The following is a 17,114-nucleotide window of genomic DNA, read 5'->3' on the forward strand; positions in this document are numbered from 1 at the left end:
AGGAGCTGCTTACTCATGGACACCCATATCATGACGCTCTAGAAAGTTTGGAGTCAGCAGTGACGGCGGTTTTTGCTCACTGTGTGCCTCAGCACTTGGTGATTATGCCAACTTTAGTCATCTTGGATGACCTGTTGCACTTCTTAATCATTATCTCTGCAGTAACAGATATTTTACAGACTGACAGTAGCATCCTGATAGAGTACGGCCCTTGAACACAGTGAGAGCTTTAGAATGACACACATATGTTTGTAAATCTAGACCTCATGACCTCAATTCACTGAAAAGACTGACCTCTGTTCAGAGTCTTGAGCTTGAGCTAGAGTAAGTAATCCGATTCATCTTTTTTTCCTTTACCAAACGAACTTAATAAAGACACTCTGGACCTGCTCAAGGCCTGTCTATAATGCTGAATGACTATTGTTGTGTTCCCAAAAACATAAATTGATGTTGTTTACAATTCAAACAGTCCCAATACTGTCACAAAATACATACATAACAAAAATACAAAATTCAATATTCCTTTTATTAAGAAATGAAAACAAAGTGACTTATTCCATCAGTTTTTATGTTCTTTTAATGAAACGTTGCAGCCTGGAAGGCTTTTGCTAAAAGGAAATAAATATATTTACTGATGCATTCTGTAGAGGATGTAAGGAGCCTGCAGACCGGATCAGCTGTGATCTTATCACATCATATCTAACCACTGTCAGCATCTCTGTCTCTACTGCAGAGGCTGCTTCAGTTCAAAGAGTCCTGTTCCACCTCTGACTACTTTCCCCACCACCAGGCAGGCTGAGGGTGACACTAGCTGATCATGTGATCCTGAAGAGGGGGGGGGGGGGGGGGGGGGGAGAGGAAGAAGAAGAATACTTTACTTAACAACAATGCTGAAAATGTATTTCTATACATTTACTTCTGACTAATGATCAAATCCGATTTAGTACATAGAAAAAACAAAGAGCCTAACGCTGGTAGACCAGTAGCGACCCTCGTAAACTGTGATTTCTCTTCAGCTTTCTATGCTTTATCAATGTTGTCATCCTTACCTAGCATGGTGGCCTGCTTGAGGAATTTGTAGCTGGTCTCGAAGGTCATCTGCTGCAGAGGAGAGGAGTTGGACCGGATTGCGTGTCGGTTCAGTGGCTTATATACACCTTCATAGCACATGTAGTCTGCTACCAGTGATAGATGTCTGGGGTCAACTTCAATACCTGGAGAGAGACGGAGGAAATCTGAGTGATTCTGAGAGCTTTCCTGGTTTGGGGTTTTTTGAGTACGAGTCTAAATAAGAGCATGTTTACCATAGACAGCAAAGACATTTTTGATCTCTTTCTCTATGACCTTCAGAGCCACCTCAATTCCATATGTCTTCGCCATGGCGTGCACCTCATTGGAGTACAGTCTGTTGATGTCCAAGATCTGGAGGAAAATAAATAGAGCTGCAGTGTTGGGACAACTGAAAACATGCAGTCTGGTAAGACAGAGCAACACAAATACAATAAGAAACTGCAGAAGCCTTTCCAAACTACAGAGGCGATATCGCCACAGTTACTCTCTGTATTTCTGATCGGACCAATCAAAATGTAGCTGGAGGAATCTTATCTGTAACCCAGCAACTTGTAACTCTGACCAGCTGTTTACCTTCACTTAATTTAGAAAGGCTTGCAGATGTGCAAAAAAACAAAAAGCCACCCTTATAAGCACGGCATTGTTTCAATTTCACCACCTACATCACTGTACTTGAAGATTTCATGCATGTTGATTCCCTCAGTGTTCAGAACGGTTTCCTTTTCTCCGGTCTTTGTTGTCGTTTCGCTGAGCAGGCAGCGCGTCAGGCCCTTGGTCTCCATGATGACGGCATTCTGGGCCAGCGATGTCAGCACCGAGGTCAGATCAAAGTGCACCTTGCTCACAGGTAATGCCAGGTCAACCTATAAAGGAGACAGATGAGAGTTAATCTACTTCCTGTAGCTGCATACCTTAGCGTCATGCGTGTCAGTGCAATCGCAATACGTCGTAATTTCCAAAAGTCCTCAATTATACAAAACCCAGGCTAAAAACCCCACAAGGATCGATGCACAGGTTGTCTTCTGGAGGGAGATCGTCTTTCACACCAATTGCGCAATTGCACACTGCTGGCACAGAAAATCTGTGTTGCGCACAAAAAAAACCTAACCTGAATTGAAATTAAAATAAATACGTTAACAATTCTGTTTTGCAGTGTTAGTCAGTGAGTGACTGAACGATGCCACCTTATCCCATAGTCCAGCCAATGATGCGATTCACATTCGTATATACGCAGCTAATCAACGTCGTTGACAGGCTATGACAGCGTCCTTATGGGCCGACACCGGTGTTTTAGCTGGCAAAGTGGCGTGGCTGATGTGGAGTGAAGCCACGTTAATGACAACGTGGACAACGGTTGGAGATGTGAGCAGGACAGACAGAACAATTGACGGGAAAAGTGTGGACTTCATACCAGTTTCTAAATTGTGTTGACCGGCCACGTAAAACCAGAGTAAGGCATTCACTTTTGGCTCACTCTTTCTTCACTTCCACACGGGGCGGCAGCTGAGGTGAGGTTCTATTTGGGTTTTATTTTTATGTATTGTTTAAGGGAATGAGTAAATCTGTTTTCCTGTTTTCTTTCAGCTGTGGCAGTCCATGTGTGTCTTTGTTTCCTTCCTTCTTTGCCTAAATTATTTGAGAATAAAAGGAGAACCCTGAGAATAATTCTGAATTAGATGGCTGCTTTTTCTTATTCTAACCGGATGAGCCCATGATGCTGATTGCTTCAGCCCTGAACCTTCCTTCCTTCAAAACAGTTTTGTTGTGTGTGTCAGAACAATGAGGCGACTGCTGAATGTTACAGGTGTTACAGCAGTGATACATCTGCTGCTGTAATCAGGTATCAGGCTGTTGTTCTCCTTTATCTCATAGTGGACACAAATTATTTTTTGGAGTGGCAGAAATAATTTGTGTGGCATCAGATTTGATGCAGAACAGCTGATTGTTCTGTAAATAGTTTGAAATGTTTATTTAAAAAAAACGCCTTCGCTGCATTTTTAGGGAAACAGCTGCAAAAAACTTTGTTTGCAAAACTCAGTTACTTTTTTGAAGAAGTAACTATATAATTAATTGCCCAGCATTGGTCATTATTTACTGTATTTTGCAGACAGAGTTACAGACTCTCTCCCAGACCACAGACTCATAATACAAGTCAGAACTTTATTTTTTAAAAAAAGAAGAAAGTTGAGTTTTCAAAATTGGAGTTCAAGTTATTTTTACTTCCAAGTGTTAACATACTACACAGGTCATGAACAAGATTTTTTAAATTGTCATTGTAAGTGGGCTAAAGCAGTTAATTAGAAGTAGTCTAACATAAATGTAAACGCTGTAATTTGATTATTTTAATAAACCATGTAACTTGGATGGATTCGATGCTGGCGTGACCACAGTGCTCATGTCTGCTGTTGCTCACAGTGGTCCACAGTGGGTCGCTCAGGGAGTTTGTGTGTTTGCTCAGACACATGCAATATTAGAGGGAACATTGTTTCACACCAACCCTCTGGACTACCATCCACCACTCTTCACTGTGGTCTTCAACGTCCTTTATCCAGTACATTCACTGTCCTCCTCTGCACATGTCCACATGTTTTTAGTTTTTATTGTGGCAAAACTCATCAGTTACTCCTGCAGTTTAGACATGAACGCTGCAACCCACAAATCTACCAGTTCATGCATTCACAGCAGCCACAGTAAGAGCCTTTGTAGCCTTCCTCTTTTCAAAGATGGCACCTGATAATGAATGCTAATGACGTGTTATCTTACAGTAATTACACTTAGGAAGGAAACTTGGTGAGAAATGTGCTTAAATGTACAATTTATGATTTCCTTCCTGCTCTTCTACGCAGACTGAGTGAAACTAGCATGACCAGAAGTAGAGGAAACAGTTGCTCCTGAGGGCCAAACATCTTTGCCTGTGTGTGTGTGTGTGTGTGTGTGTGTGTGTGTGTGTGTGTGTGTGTGTGTGTGTGTGTGTGTGTGTGTGTGTGTGTGTGTGTGTGTGTGTGTGTGTGTGTGTGTGTGTGTGGGTGTGGAAGCAACAAAGTGAGAGCCATCTCTAAGAGAAAGTCAGTGTTCATTTTTCAGAATCTACTACTCTGACATGCACACACTCACCTCACACCAGAGTTCATGCTTGTGGTCATAGCTGTATCTCTCTATGGCTGCGTTTGACTCCAGCACAGAGTTCACTCTCATCTCACTCTGCGACTCTGCTCCTTCCACTCGTTTTTCTCCCTTCTTCCTCTTCTCTGTTCTCCTCCCGTTAGCCTGAGGCTCCTCCACAGCGTTTGTCTCCTCCTCCGCCTCTTCCACGCCCTGGTCCTCTTTATCCTCTGGGTCATCGCCATTGTCTTCCTCCTCGCTTTCATAGTCCACCTGCAAAAAAATGAGCCTGCTAATCTTTCTGGCCTTTTGGTAACAGGAAGCACGTTTCTTTGTGAAATAAACTGATATCAAACATCAAACAAAGGAACATATCTGAGAATGAAAGTTAATCACGGACCACAGAAACCTCAAGGTGCACGCCCTCACAGACAGAAACTTTCCACCGTACTTCACTGTCTGCACTCCTTTGCCTTTGCATATGATGTTGATCATCTGACAAACCAGAGGAACCTGACACTGAGGGTTCGTTGTGTTAAAGCACATATGTTAAAAATGTGTTTAACACATGTGCTGCATTGGCTCAGATACAACACATTGTGTGAATTTTGACACGCTGTTTTAAAACAAAACCCACGCTGTGTCCAAATTCACGTTCAATGTGTCCAACACATTTTGTGTGTCATTCTTTAAACACATCCTTTGTAAGAGTGTATGAGTCTTACAAGTGTGGCGCATATTATAAACATATAAAACATAAAAAGTACTGAGTGAAGATTAAAAATGGCATGTGACAGACAGCGCTGCTTTTATCAAGGAATTCTCAGAATTTTTAACAAACATACATTCAAACTATAATATGATAATTTTAACCGGTGATTTTAACCTGCACATAGATAATCCTTCTGACCCTGCAGCAAAAGAATTCTTAAACATTCTTCACTGTTTGGATTTTACCCAGCACGTCACGCAGCCGACTCACAACAGAGGACACACTCTGGACCTGGTCATCACCCATGGGCTGTCCACCAGTGTGTCCTCTGTTGTTGACTTGGCTGTCTCTGACCACTACTGTGTGTTTTTTAACATCACCGGTTTTATTCAGCGGGAGACCTCGGTGCGAACTGTGAGGAGGCGCTATCTAACCTCTGAAGTGGCTGCAAATTTTACCAGGGTTTTAGACGAATGCCCCCCTGTGATTTTACCTGCACCCTGCGATCTGATTTTTAATCATTTCAACAGCAAACTGAAGAAAAGCCTTGACTCTGTTGCTCCACTCACCACCAAAAAGATTAACGTAAAACATGTATCACCCTGGAGAAACGAAGAAGTCAAAAAACTCAAAAGAAATTGCAGGGCAGCAGAAAGGAGATGGAGGAAAAATAAAAATACTATCAACCATCAAATATTTTGCGAGCAACTTAAAATGTACAATACCGTAATACATTAAGGAATTCAAGAAATTCATACTTCACCAAAATAATCAGTAATAACAAAAATAATCCCAAGGTCCTCTTTTCCACCATAGATCATTTATTTAACCCTGATTTTAACAGCTCCCAAAGAAACCCCACAGACTCACTCTGTGAGCAGTTTGCAGACCACTTCAGGGGAAAAATCAGCGCCATCAGATCTGATATTTTATCTAATCGCGATATGTTTGTAAACACATCTGAGGGCTCGATTGTACCTGAGGAGACACTGGACAGCTTTGTCCTGGTTAATGCTGAGAACTTTCAGAAGGTTTTCTCCACAGTGAGACCCACCACATGTCTTTTAGATCCAATCCCTTCTTCACTCTTTAAAACACTTTATGGATTTTTTGAGGCTGAGCTTTTATACATGATGAATTGCTCTCTTCAGTTGGGTGTCTTCCCTGCTGCCTTTAAAACGGCGGTGGTGAGGCCCCTTCTGAAGAAGAGCAATTTGGATTGTAATGATTTTAATAACTACAGACCTGTATCCAACTTACCATTTTTAAGTAAAATCTTAGAAAAACTTGTTTTTACTCAGATTACTGATTTTCTCAATGATAGACAGATCCTGGAGATATTCCAGTCTGGATTTAGGGTGAACCACAGCACAGAGACGGCTCTCCTAAAGGTTTTAAATGATCTTAGATGTAACTGGGACTCCCAAAAGCTCTCAGTCCTGGTGCTACTGGATCTAAGCGCAGCCTTTGATACAGTAGACCACGCTATTCTTTTAAACAGACTGAAACACATGGTGGGCCTCTCTGGTGCTGTACATAACTGGTTCACTTCCTATCTCTCTGACAGAACTTTTATGGTGAGTATGGATACATGCTCCTCTAAGATCCATAGAATGACATGTGGTGTGCCTCAAGGGTCGGTTCTAGGCCCTGTACTTTTTAATTTGTATATGCTCCCTCTCGGCAGTGTCATCAGGAGGCATGGAGTGAACTTTTACAGTTACGCTGATGACACGCAGCTGTACATCTCCGTGTCTCCTGATGACACCAGACCAATGGATGCCCTTTTTAACTGTATCTTAGATATACGATCTTGGATGGCAGAAAACTTTTTACAGCTTAACCAGGACAAAACTGAAGTTTTAATCGTCGGTCCTGAGGCTCAGAGAGAGAAACTCTTGTCTAAATTACAGGCATTTTCACTATGTCCTTCGCTACAAGTGAAAAACCTGGGTGTTATTTTTCACTCTGAGCTTGGTTTTATCCCACATGTTAAACATGTAGGGCTGCTCGATTATGGCAAAAATGATAATCACGATTATTTTCACTGAAATTGAGATCACGATTATTTGACGATATTTATTTAACCCTTTAAGACCTACCATAGAACCAAGTCCACCAGAGCTTATATTATTTTTTTTTTTACATGTTGTAGTGCCATTTGTGGGAGCATTTCAAGTTGCTATACATCAATACAACTGTTATAGCCCATATTTTAATAATATGTATGCATTAAGTCCATAGTAATTACATAAATTGCAAAAAAGTGCAATAAACTACAAAAAAAATTGAAAATCGCTTTTGTTTTGTTTACATATATTTCTACTTGGAGAAATTTAAGAGGTTTATCCCTCAAAACTTTAAATACAATAAAGTTGCAAAAAAATAGTTTACAACAACAGGAAATTTATTTTGAGTGTCTTCATAGTTTTATTTTGGAGATACAGCAATTTTTATATACTGCAGGAAAAACAAAAAACAATCCTATGATGCAAATTTGCAAAGAAAACAGCATGTGCATCATTTTACTGTGGGAAGTGTTACGAACAGCTGATAGGAACGGCAAAGCGTGTTTCCGGAATATTATGTTTTTGTTCCTGCAAGCGCTTTTTATGCAATTTTTGCAAAGCTATATGTGGAACGAAACCGTGACCGAGGACAAGCTGATGGCATCAGATGTAAGTACAACTCCTCCGGTTTCATATGCAAAACAAATTATTGCGCTAGCTTACACGGTTCAGGTTCTACAGGGATTTAAAAATAGTTACGCAAAACGGAGCGTGCTGCTCTGACCGGCTTTAAAGGGTTAACAATGACTTTAAAAAAATAATATAAAATAGTGTGCAACACCACTGAAGTTTTTTTTTTTTTTTAAACTCTCTTTTCAACCAACGGCAGTCACTCTCCAAATAACTTCTGCTTAGCTTTCCGAGCTTCCCTCGGGTCCTCTTAATCAGCGGTCTCCACCCTTTTTTGCGCCACGGACCGGTTTATGCCCGACAATATTTTCACAGACGGCCTTTAAGGTGTCGCGGATAAATGAGGGAGGGGCTAATAATCGGCTCAGTCATTTTTAATGATCGTTGAAAGCCCAGATCGTAATCGTGATTAAAATTCGATTAATTGAGCAGCCCTATAAACATGTAACCAAAATTGGATTTTATCATCTAAAAAATATAGCCAGAGTCCGCCCTATTCTCTCTCGGGCCAACACAGAGATGCTGATGCATGCTTTTATTACCAGTCGCATTGATTACTGTAATGCCCTGCTCTCTGGTCTTCCTAAGAAGAATATTTCAACTTTACAACTTTTGCAAAACTCGGCAGCTCGTGTGCTGACGAAGACCAGAGGGCGGGCCCACATTACACCGGTTTTAGAATCGCTGCACTGGCTCCCCGTGTGTTTCAGGATCGATTTTAAAGTTCTTTTATTGGTTTTTAAATGTCTTAATGGTCTTGGGCCTTCTTATCTCTCAGATCTGCTTTTACCATATGAACCCTCGCGGACCCTGAGGTCCTGTGGTGCTGGCCTTTTAATTGTCCCTAAAGTCAGGACACATACTCACGGAGAGGCAGTTTTTCAGTGGTATGGTCCTCATCTGTGGAACAGCCTGCCGGAGGAGCTCAGGGCCGCAGAGAACGTACATGTTTTTAAGAACAGGCTCAAGACCCACCTTTTTAATTTAGCTTTTACTTAGCGTTTATTTATTTTATGCTTATTTATTCTATCCTGTTATTCTATTATTAATTTAGGCTTTACCTAATATTTATTGATTTTATTCTTATTCATTTTTTAATCTTCTTACTCTATTTATATTTATATTGTATCCTGTTTCTTATTTATTTTATCATTTTACCCTGTATATATCCTATTGTGTCATATCTCCAGTGTTTCCTCAGAGGGCGCTCTCTGCACCGGGGCTGTGATCGACTGTGGCTGCGGGGTCTCTGGGGTCCTCTCAGCCTGGCTGGGGGGCTCCTTGGCCTCCCTCCTGCTGTGTGCCCAGCCTGGAGGCTGCGGTCTGTGACCGCCTCCCGGTGCAGACGGCTCCCTGTTATAGTGTTTCCTCACTTGGCTCATGCGAGCCCAGCCCAATTTTTACTCTTTAAGTGTGCGCGTGTGTGTGTGTGTATGTGTGTGGGGGGGGGGGATATGTGTGTATTCACATCATTTATGTTAATGAGAGTGTGGGGAGGGAGTTGGAGGGTGGGGTGGGCTGCTTTTAACTATGTAAAGCACTTTGTGCTACATTTTTTTTTTGTATGAAAAGTGCTTTATAAATAAAGATTGATTGATTGATTGATGTGACATTTCACCTCTGACCCCGCCTTCAGATCTGAAGGCTAGAGTGACAATAATGTTATACAGCCATAAAACTATATTTCTTGCTGCTATTGTTTGTACTGACAACATACACACGGGGAAGCACATGTTCAAAAGAGCACATTACTTTGGACGTCTGACTTTTTCTTCAAGGTCAAATAAATGAAAATTACTTAGGAAATGATACTGATATATGAAGATTCCCATGTGACTTCTGACCTCATGTCTAAGTTTCACATCTGTTGTGTGTTGTTTTCGATCTGGGACAGTTTCCAATTTCCTTGTACTATTGGCCTGGGTGTGACAGTGCAATTATCTTTCTTTCTTCCAAGCTGACCCCAAAATGTGTTGTGTCTTTAAAGCAGTGTTTCCCAACCACTGTGCCGTGGAAGATGATCTACTTCCACCTGATTAGTACTCTAAGCCAGAAGTTCCCAAAGTGTGGGGCGCGCCCCCTAGGGGAGGCGCAGAGCCATTGCAGGGGAGGCCCTGTATGAATTAAAAAACAAACAAGAAAAATGCTTGGACACTGCTAGCATAATGGACAGGTTTTTGACGGGGCTCCCACAAAAACTCAAAGCAGAAGATGAAGCATCGTCAAACCAACTTCCTTCCAAGCCAAATACTAGAAAATATGATGAAGCATATCTTTCCTTTGGCTTCACTTGCACAAGGTAGGTCTCATCTGCAGAATTAGTTTCCCCTGCGTTGGGAGCACGCGCTGGGCTCTCCAAATCCTGACAAACAGTATCCCACATTCTGGATTTTCGCGAAGATTTTCTTGTAAAAGAAAGGGGGGCCTAGCAAAAAAGTTTGGGAACCACTGCTCTAAGCGATCGCCGTGAATTATATTCTCTTCCAATAGAGGGCAGTACAACTGCCTGCTCTAATTAAAAGAGCTGCCAACTGCCAGTAAAACAGAAGAAGATGAAGAAGACATAATATAATTACATAATAGCCATGCTGTGAGACCACGCAGCATAGTGATCGATAAATATTTGAAAAGAAAAAGCAGTCAGTCTGACCCGAATCCTGGAGAAAACGCAGACCCAGGTGAAGGGCCTAGCATGAGTTGTGGTGTACTGGAGACAAACCGAGCCAATTTCACCATACCTGGTGCGCAGGGAAAAATGATCAATAAGTATAATAAGTAATGAGTACGTGGAGTGGATCAGTACCAAGCTGTTCAAAAACGACTCCAACTTCATCCCAGCGGAGGACTCCCACACCTCATATTTAAACATCTCATGCACTGTGTCTGGTTTCCTGTTTTGTATCTGTCAGCCTCCCCACGATCGCCCACTGGCAGTTGCGACAGGCAGGAAAGAGAGTGGGCTTCAAGCACACACCACATTTCTTATCTTCATACCTCCTCTTCCTGTTTGCCTTTCCTCTTCGCATCCGAAGCGTCAGTATCTCCTTCATTCTCCTGGTCGTCAACGATCTCTCGCTCCTGCTCTTCCTCTCCATCATCTAACTGCTGAATGACAACGTGACAAAGGTTTGTTTTTGCAGTGGGAAAGAAAATGTTTGAACACCACATGTGCTGTAAATGCTTCAAAAGAACACTGAATTAAAAAACAGACCCCTCCTGAGGCAGCTGCTCCATTGCCGTCATCATCCCTGTCTCTGGCGGTGGCCCTCCTGGTCTCCACAGCGATGGAGGCCAGCTTGGCAGAGCGCTTCTTTATGGCGTCGAGGAGGAGACGGAAGAACCTGGAAGGACGAAACAAAGCGTGAGGAAGGTGAGGAACAATGACAGTGCTTCCTTTATGGCACAGTGAAACAGACACACACCTGGTTTCCATGTAGTGGAGGATCTGCTGCGGTGACAACAGCCTATCATCAGAGTAGCGCTCTGGAGGCAGGAAATGGAAGGTGATTTTGAACACCCGCAGCTTGTGGTGATTTTCAATTCGCAGCGTCTCAACCACACCCACCTTCTGCAGCACCTGTTCTCACAAACACACACACACACACACACACACACACACACACACACACACACACACACACACACACACACACACACCTGCAGTGAGTTCCTCCCGCTCATTCCTCACATGCAGCCACAGTTAATGACAGGCAGGATCAGGGAACATGTGCCAGGCAATAAAGATTAGAGGGAGTGAAAATTGGGAAGGTGAATAAGTAAGCAAATCAGACGCGCAAGAGAAGTGATTCCTACCTCAGCTAGGCACACCCGGGCCAACTTCTTACGAAGCACTTTCACCCTCTTCAAAGCTCTCTTGTTGTTGAGCACTGGAACGCTCATCATGGGGGTTTTAATGTTGGCGCTGGCCACCATCAGGATCTCTCTCAGACTTTGAGGAGGACACACACAAAATGAGAAACTGAGGGAAGGTATAGTGGAAGGCTTTGACAGACAAAACAAAAGCCTCTGACACAGGGATGCTGCCAGCAACCCGCTGCACACGTAGTGCCACCCAACCTTAATGTGAGTATGAACTAAAAATACAGTTTGCCTGTTAGAGGATTTTTAAGTTTTATTGTCATGAAATGCAACTGAGTGATATACTGATAAGTGTTTAATATTTCTGCTTATGCAAAGGTCTTTCTATCATGAACTCTCTGAACAGTCACATCACAACACCACAATGAGTTGTGAAAACAAGCTGTTATTGTTAGATTAAGTTCCAGAAACCGCATGTTCTCTCCCCACGAGTGAAGAGCGTGCAGCTAAGTTCCTGTTTTATCTTTGCTTTGCCATGTGACATCACTATACTGAGTGTATAAATAAAGATGCAAGACAAGTGTGGGGTGTGTGAGTCTTGTTGGGCTCTCACCCGTGCACGTTACCTGCTGAACTGTCTGAGTGTCATTTCTTCACCTGAGTGTTTGATAACTGTTCACCCCTAACAAAACCCTTTACAGACACAGCTAACTGGAAACAACTGTAACGTGTTGGCCCACTCCTCAATTTCATTAATGAGTGTGCAATTTTGTCCGTAATTCTATTTTTTCAAGCCGCCGTATTGTTGTTCGACTGGTTCAACCAGCACCTCATGCTTCCTTCGGCCCACACTTCTTTTGAATCAACCAAGTGCAAAAGCTTATTAAAGTGTGCAAAGACTCTTTTAACGGCACTATGACACTGTTGTGCCCCCACATTTGCGATGAGGACGAGTCATTACCGAGGTATTCCCAAAGTGACGTTCATCTCTCCTCTGCCAGCAAAGTGGAAGGTGTTGAGAGTCATCTGGGTGGAGGGCTCACCTATGGACTGAGCTGCCAGCAGACCCACAGCTTCACCTGGGTCACACAGTGAACGCTGCCACTTATAATGCAGCAGCTGGCGAAGGCTGAGGACAAAAACAGAAAGTTATAGCCTGCACAAGTATCATCTGTCCCAGCTGTTTCCAGCTGTTCTAGGTACATGAGCGTAAAAACCCCTTTGTCTATATTTAGCCTCGAATTACACAAAGAAAGCTCTCAGTTTTCATTCACACGTGCTGTCATCACTTTATTTGGTGGTTCTCGTCCTTCGTTTAATTAGAAATGCACTTCTGGGATCTTTCTTTTCGATCAGGTTTTCCCAGGACTCTGTGCATCCCTCTTTAACAGGAACAGTTTTATCAGGCTTTCACATTACTGTGTAGAAATATTTGGACCACTCCTCTTGGCAACCTTACTTTCCTGGTATTTGGCATTTGTTTACACACAGCTCTTGTAAATTTCAGGCAGACTCACATGTGGACTTTGAGCGCTTACCAGCACTTTATCTTTTTTCAGCTGCTCTCGTTTAGATTTGCTGCTGTGCTCTGAATGCTGCTCTGTTGCATAACCCTATTTTGGCCAAACTGTCAGCCTAACCCTCTAAGAGCACTTTGTATACACAGTTTGTGGTCAGCTCGATCACTGCAAGGTGTCCAGGTCCTGTGGCTGCAACTGGAAATGATCACCGCTCCAACACTTTGTCTGATGCTTGTCCTGATATGATGTGTGGCATTTGTGCAGATGCAGCTTTGCTAACCAATGATGTGGTTCTTTTGTAGAGAGAAGAGCCAAACAAGCCTTTTAGTATGTTTCTATCTGAACTCTCATGAACTTTAACATGGTAACTGAAGACTGTAGAGTCTACGATGTCGCTCTTGGGGTTTTTTGCGGTTTCTATGAACATTGCATTCCTTTGCTATGATGTTTCTCTGCTTTTAGATGTGCTCACACTAGTTCATGATCATTAAATGAAGTGCTTTTGATCAGCAAAGCACAGGCATTCTCTAAAACTGTAATAGGTATTTGTCCCCATTTGAATATTCAGACACTGAATACCTGTGTGTGTCCAGTCTGTCTTGGTTCGCAGTGTCTCTGCTCTGCAGGTATTTCTCTGTGATGCCATGAAAGTTTTCAGAGATTGATCCAAAGCAGACATCAGGCCTAAACAGGCCCAGCGACGGCTCCGGGCAGCGGGAGGACTTCCTGCAGTATTTGGATCTGCTAGCTTCATCCAGAGTGTGCCACTGTTGTACAAGCTGTGAAGTGAACAGAATTCAGTACGCTGTTTATTTCGACTACATTGGAGGTCGGGAGTTCACGTTATACAATATGTGCTGAGGAAGAGCAAACGTACCTGCAGCACAGCAGGATTTCTGCCACAGTCGGCCTCTACTTCATCAGTCTGTTTTAATTTTCCCAGCTTCTTCTGGGAAAAAAGCAAAAACGCTCCTGGCAGAGATGAAAACATGGAAACACAAACATTAGTTACAGAGGCAATGCACAAATATGCATGCAACGATTCACTGGACTCTCCTGATGAAGTTGCTGCTACGACCTACAACAGTTCAAAGTGGTAATTTAGACAATTTTTTACTTTTTCATACAAAAAGAAAAGTTTTACAATCAAACTGTGTGATTGGAAAGAGTTGGGCAGACATGTCAACCATCAGCACTGGTCCAAGATTTTACACTCAGTGCATCTCGAAAATATCATTCGGGCAAATATGTGGGAAATAATTTCCCTGCAAAGACAAACATTTTTACATACCACTCCGTGGACATGCTAACTCTCTCTTTGCTTTCCAGCGCTGGATGGCAGCAAAGTGCTTAGTGGCACTTTGAGGGTCTAAACGTGCTAAAATCTCATCCAGGCCCTGCGACCTCCTGATGACCTGGCAGGAAGGAAACACACGTCTCCTTCATTCAAACTGGCATTGTACACAGGAAGTCATTTGCTCTTTGCACGTCACTGTCACTTATTGTTGCTCGCCGGCAGACATTCAAGCACCAGCTGCCTTGGTATATTTGTCACTCTGACAATTTTACTATCCTGTTATATCTAAATCACCAAAATCCGGCACACGCGTTTGTAGCCGCTTCAACTTATCGCCTCGAAAGTGAGGAAAGTGTATCTCGGGACTCGCCAGCTGTTTATTCGCTCGTCATTTCTGGAGGTCACTGACTTTGTGCTGCAAATCACTTCTTATGGTGGAGGCTCCTTAAAGCTTTGTCCACGTAAGAAGCAATTTCAGACAGATGTGTTGACCAGAGACCATTGACATTTACTCCCAATATACATGGTGACTACCAATGTGAGCGCAGGATAATCACACATGACAGGTTAGAAAATATAGTAGAAGGTTACCTAGGCAACCGGAGTCTGCCAAGCATCAGCTTGAAAGAATGGCGCAATAAACAAATCAGTTCCTGTCTGCTTTGGCGTTATTTTCTGCCTCTATTCTGAGCGCACGTAAAAATATTTGCAAGTGCAAATTTTGCATTTTGAGAAGAAAATTATTTTGCATAAAGAAAAGTTTAATTTAGCAAAAAAAATTCATTTCTATGTGCAAATGTATTTGAGTGTTTGCTATTATCCATATACACACACAATAATGTGTGTGTATATGGATAATATATATATGTAATATATATGTGCCACAAAACCAACCAATCACAAGTCTGTGATTGGTTGGTTTTGTGGCACACTGTTACAGGAAAAATGATTCTATGTTTCTTTACCTTCTTTTAAATGTACAAAGATGCCTTTTGTCTGCCCTTTGCCTATGGTTAGATTAGTTTAGAATTATCTTTTTAGACTTTCCCAGCAAACACATCTTGTTTCTGGGACATATTGTTTTAGATTGTTTTATCTTCCCTAGCTCTCTGCTGACGAGACTAGCGCCATATATGGAGTTGTTTTATTTTATCTGTTTATTATTTGTTATCCTGTTCTCACTGTCTCTGTGCTCTGTGCCTATAAAAATTACCAAGCCACTGTGCATGGTGTGAGTTGTTCTTAGCAGCTCACCCGTGTACACGTTTGATAAAGAAAGTAACTTTGTCTCATTGTGTCTTTATTTCTCCTGGGTTTTTTACAGAGTTTTCCCCCAACATTTCTTGGTCCTTCGGAGCCGGAGCGCCTCCATCGTGTCCCATCTCCGTGACCAGTCCACGTTGTTCGTCTGTCGACAGCCCACACACTAGGTGTGTGGTCAAAGACCAAGGGCGTTAAATTCGAGTCTTGGCCAACGTTCTAGAAAGCGACCCACGGTGGTGGGGCCCGATCGAGGTGGACCAGACCCGGCGACACCGACCAGGTAGATACAGACACACTGACACAATCTTGCGTAAAAGCGTATTTTAAATTCAGGGAATTTAAAATAGCGAAAGTAGCTCGTCGCGACTGGAAGCTCCCCACCTCTGTGGGTTTAAAGTAGCTCGTCGGCTGGTAGCTTGGAGCTCGTCGACTGGAAGCTCCCCACTTCTGTGGGTTAGGTTTGGAGCTCTGGGTAGCTCCCCCAGCTGGGTCTAGACAGGGTCTAGGGAATAAGTAGCTCGTCTACAGAAAGACTGGCAGCTCCCCTTATGATAAGGGTTCCGATCGCGCGAATAGGTGTGAATGTGAATGTGTGTGTGTATTGTTTTAATTAACGGAGCAAGCTGAATTTTCACGGTCCAATAAGAGACTGAGCTGCTCCTACTGTGTTTTTCTTTTACTGCTATTCACTGACGTGCTGGTGAGTTGAGAGAACGGTCGAGTTCCGTCTCGTAAAGTTCACACCGCTTTTGGAAATAGTCCGAAAGTAGAAGGGCGTGTGAGCAACCACTCTCGTCTCTAATACCAGCAAAGGTGATAGCAGCTGTATTGTGTATATATTACTTAAACAAAAATAAGTAAATACATAAATAAGATGGGTAATCAAGCAAGTGAAATTAAAACTCACTCCTGCTGACGAGCAGTGGTGAGAAAAGAAAAGTCCAGACGCCGGACAAAAACAGTGTCTGTAAACTGAGAGATTTAAGAAAACAAAATATAAACAGTCAGAAGAACAGAACTCAACTGCCAGTTTAGTAAAACCAGAAGACGAGACACTGTGCAGTTCCCACAATCCTTTTAGTAAACCATCACTCATTCCTGCAGCCGCATCTGCAGCAACACCCATATCAGGAAGAACATAATAATCCCTTATTAAGTGAAAACTAGAGATCACAGTAGTTTTGTAGTAGTTTAAAAGGGTTGAAAACAGACCCCACTGAGTAGATATAAATATAAGAAGTACGAAATAAAGATGAATAAAGGGAAAGTTACAGTAGAAATTATCTTTAGAGTATTTGAAATTAATAATAGCAAGGATAACAACCTGTAAAGTGATATTAACATTGAAACACGGTTGGCATGATGACCATGCCCACAATGTATAAAATGAATATAAAGCAAATAATTCACGCGAAAATATTTTAATAAAATAAATAAGGTATATTAAGGCTGTGTCACTGTTCAGCCAAGGACAGTGTGTGAAAAGGTAACTGTCTCCACCCTGGGAAAAGGATGATTCTGCAGGTCATCTGAAGCCCTTGATGGATACAAAATAAAATATAAATAATATATTATAATAGAACTGCCTGGTCCGCCATGCAACAGAGAGAACAAATGTGACCGCAGATTGG

At 42.4% G+C, this 17,114-nt stretch overlaps 1 protein-coding gene across 2 annotated transcripts in view; it reads right to left on the reverse strand.

Annotated features, from left to right (window-relative positions):
- Positions 1-507: 507 nt before the first annotated feature.
- Positions 508-17,114, reverse strand: part of polr1a (RNA polymerase I subunit A) — a 36,349-nt gene continuing 19,742 nt past the window's right edge. Inside the window, exons 25-37 of one of the 2 annotated variants that reach the window (XM_085472781.1) lie at positions 14,215-14,338; positions 13,801-13,895; positions 13,503-13,702; positions 12,365-12,532; positions 11,398-11,533; positions 11,007-11,161; positions 10,796-10,925; positions 10,579-10,686; positions 4,186-4,446; positions 1,734-1,934; positions 1,305-1,422; positions 1,050-1,214; positions 508-825 (exon numbers count right to left, since the gene is read on the reverse strand). In XM_085472781.1, the coding sequence (XP_085328907.1) occupies positions 725-825; positions 1,050-1,214; positions 1,305-1,422; positions 1,734-1,934; positions 4,186-4,446; positions 10,579-10,686; positions 10,796-10,925; positions 11,007-11,161; positions 11,398-11,533; positions 12,365-12,532; positions 13,503-13,702; positions 13,801-13,895; positions 14,215-14,338 (1,962 nt within the window). In that variant the 3' untranslated portion in view covers positions 508-724. Of the gene's footprint in view, positions 826-1,049; positions 1,215-1,304; positions 1,423-1,733; positions 1,935-4,185; positions 4,447-10,578; positions 10,690-10,795; positions 10,926-11,006; positions 11,162-11,397; positions 11,534-12,364; positions 12,533-13,502; positions 13,703-13,800; positions 13,896-14,214; positions 14,339-17,114 lie in introns of both variants that reach the window. The other variant, XM_085472778.1, reaches the window with a different exon arrangement.

Source organism: Copadichromis virginalis, linkage group LG2, assembly GCF_057382275.1.
Source record: "Copadichromis virginalis isolate Kocher_CV1m ecotype Utaka linkage group LG2, C_Virginalis_male_GT1.1, whole genome shotgun sequence".
NCBI lineage: Eukaryota > Metazoa > Chordata > Actinopteri > Cichliformes > Cichlidae > Copadichromis > Copadichromis virginalis.